Below are 3360 nucleotides of genomic sequence, written 5' to 3'. Positions count from 1 at the left end.
GTCCACGCAATGTCGCAAGTGAAGAGATCGCATCTTGAAGAGTCATCGTGTCCAGTGGGTCATTGCTTCTCGCAAGCACATTGCTTAAGAGGTGGTGTGTATAATTGGTGAAACCAATCCGACCTGGATTGCTCATCAAGCATGGATTGTTGACTATCAAGTCCTCGACTTCAAGCGAAACCAGGTCTTTACTCATTAAGTTGAGTAGCCAATCGACGTCCAATGGTTTTGGCACCCCTGGCTGAAACTCTTCCAGGAGATCCTCAAACAGAGAACCAATTGCATGATACGTTAATGCCTGACCATTGCATTTTGCATCACTGTTGAAGAGAGATTTCAGACCAAGATCAAACAAACTAAATCCCACAGGGTCTTTAAGTACAGCCTGATGAAACCTTCTTGACACTAGAACATTGTCTTTTGTAAAAGAGGGGCAGGCGGTGACTCCATAGCAGTGATTGAACGATCCAACAGTGTTGAGGGACTTCACAAACCACCTCCACGGCTCATTCAGTACACGCAAGTTATCTGTCGACCTCACCAAAGGGTTGTGCTGGATTTCTTTCCAGATTGGAAACGTATCGCAGAACTCACCCAAACACATCACCCCGTCGCGCCAGCATTCCTCCGGATTTGTGAACCTGATCCAGTTCAAGATTGAATGTAAGTGAGTCAGGCAAAGGAGAGGCAAAAGGCCAAAAGAGCGCATGAACGAATACATAAGCTATATTTTAGATGCAAAAATGGCCTACTTACGAGATTTGCCAGACGGGAGCAATTATCCTTTGAGGTTCCCCATGGTAGTAATGCGATCCAGAATGATGAGGTCCCCAGGACCCATGTAACGCCCGCTTCAGGACCAGCATAGCAGCATTGCAGCTTGGGTTACTGGAACTGGAACCACAGACCACCAGGATAGAGCTGTTACCGGAGAAGCCGTACAAGGAGGAGCATAGGTCGGAGATCTTTGTCGATGTCGGCGACAGGGGGGGCGAATTCCCTTTGGAGAAGAAGGAGATGCAGGATTCGTAACCTAGGGAAAGCCTCCGACGCGCGGCGGTCGCCATGTGGAGTCCGGCGGCGGCGGCGGCCATTTGTGTGGAGGCGGCGGCGGCGGCCTCGATGGAGCTTAGGGTTTTCTTTTTACGGGCTCGAGTGTGTGTGTGGGAGGTGGGTCGTCTGTTAGCGATCTCTCTCGATGGAGCGATCGCTCACAGGGATGGATAAATGGGCCAGGCCCAGCGCACAGCAAGCTAGCGCTCGATTGAGGTGGCGGCGGCGAGAGGTCAATGTGTCGCACAGGGGGCCACCGAGTGGGCCGGCCCATTCGCAGCACTGCAGTGAGCGAACAAACGCGGTGTAGGTAAAAATAGGGCGCCACGTGGGGGATCGAACTCACCACCTGTGGTTACTGAACACCTCTTGCTAGCCACTCGATCTGACACTACGCTGGTGACTGTTATACACCGCGGAATTCTAAAAGCACTAAGGAGAGGGGCAGCTCAAAGATGTACTGTAGCGAGCGGACCGTGTGACACGAACAAGCCAAGGTAGAGTTTTTTCTTGAAGCTCCAAATCTTTCTTTTTAAAACGTGAACATTTTTTAAAAACACAAACAAAATTTTGAATTTCAAACATTTTTCAAAAAATATAAACAAAAATTAGAAACCACAAAAGTATTTTGAATTTGTGAACAGTTTTTTAAAAAAGCAAACATTTTTTAAATTCTGAACAAATTTGAAAGCCTGAACATTATTTGTAACTACCCGAACATTTTTCTAATTTGTGAACAAATTTTGAACACGAGAACATTTTTTGAAATTGTGAACAAAATTTTGAAACCACAAACATTTTTTGAAATTGTAAATATTTTTGGAATTTGTGAACAAATTTCAAAATGAGGATTTTTTTTAATTCTGAATGATATGTGAAATTTTCAAAAAAGACCGACAAGAAAAATAAACTTGAAAAAGAAAAGGAGAAAACCTAAAAAGAAAACAAAAACAAAAATATTCAGAATTTCATGAACGTTGTTTCGAAAATATTTAGAAAATAAGAGAACAATATTTGAAATCTCTCAACAAAATTTGAAAACAGGAACATTTTTTTAAAATTCCCAAACAATTTTATAATGCGAACATTTTTTGAATATAGGAAAAAAATTGAAAACAGGAACATGTTTTGAAATTCCCAAACAATTTTATAATGCGAACATTTTTTGAATGTAGGAACAAAATTTGAAAACAGGAACATTTTTTGAAATTCCCAAACAATTTTATAATGCGAACATTTTTTGAATGTAGGAACAAAATTTGAAAACAGGAACATTTTTTGAAATTCCCAAACAATTTTATAATGCGAACATTTTTTAAATGTAGGAACATAATTTGAAAACGGGAACATTATCAAAAATTTGCACTTTTTTGAATGTTGAATATTTCTGGAAAAAGAAAAATTAAATTGAATAAAAAAACCGGAAAAAGAAAAACCTGACCACAAAGAAATAGAAAGAAAATAGATAAAAAGAAAAAACCATAGAAAATAAACAAAAAACCGGTTCAGACAAAACCGGATGGGGTAGTGCCAACACGATCTATTCAAATGGGCCGGCCCAGTCGTGTCAGTCGGCCGCTCGCCTGCGCGTTGGCCCGGCAACTTGCCGCAACGAGCGGCAAATAGGAAATTCCGGCGGCGGCCTTGATGGAGCTTAGGATTTTCTTTTTATGGGCTCGAGTGTGTGGGTGGGAGGTGGCGAAATCGAAGTACTCCTTGCAAAGATCAATCCAACTCCCCAGGTTATGACAAGTGGCGCGCTGTATGTGCGCCACTTGTCGCAACCTGAAAGTTTTCTGTTTTTTTCGTAGATACGTTTATTCAAAATGTTTTATCTCTTAAACCGTGCGTCCCAATCTCAAACCGCTTTCTCCTTTGGATTCCTCGCGTCGAGATCTTCAAAACTAGATCCCATGTTGATAGATTTTGACGAACATTTTTCATGAAAAAAACCGGACAAAAACACTGAACCGGGAGCATGGTTTTTTTTCTCCTTTCCGAAAGAGGCCCGCCCGTGCCTCTCACGAAATCACAACCATGTCTCTCACGGAAGCAAAATTGTGGCTCTCGTGAAAAGAAAAAAAAGAGAAAACGCGTTTTTTTCGTTTCCGGGGAGCCACGGCCGTGACTCTCGTGAAAGCACGACCGTGCCTCTCACGGAAGCAAAACCGTGACTCTCGCGAAAGAAAAAAATACAGAAAACGCATTTTTTTCCGTTTTCGAGAGGCACGGCCGTGACTCTCGCAAAACCACAACCGTGCCTCTCGTGGAAGCAAAACCGTGACTCTCACGAAAAATAAGACAGAA

The 3360-nt window shown here is 42.6% G+C and overlaps 1 protein-coding gene across 1 annotated transcript in view; it reads right to left on the bottom strand.

Annotated features, from left to right (window-relative positions):
- LOC119309530 overlaps positions 1-1094 on the bottom strand; it is a 1773-nt gene extending 679 nt beyond the window's left edge. Inside the window, exons 1-2 of the mRNA XM_037585514.1 lie at positions 757-1094; positions 7-641 (exon numbers count right to left, since the gene is read on the bottom strand). Coding sequence (XP_037441411.1) covers positions 7-641; positions 757-1094 — 973 coding nt within the window. The remainder of the gene's footprint in view (positions 1-6; positions 642-756) is intronic.
- Positions 1095-3360: the final 2266 nt, after the last annotated feature.

The sequence above is a fragment of the Triticum dicoccoides genome, chromosome 5B (genome assembly GCF_002162155.2).
Source record: "Triticum dicoccoides isolate Atlit2015 ecotype Zavitan chromosome 5B, WEW_v2.0, whole genome shotgun sequence".
Lineage (NCBI taxonomy): Eukaryota > Viridiplantae > Streptophyta > Magnoliopsida > Poales > Poaceae > Triticum > Triticum dicoccoides.
Note: the sequence above shows the minus strand (reverse complement) of the source record. Positions and strands in the feature narration are given on the sequence as shown.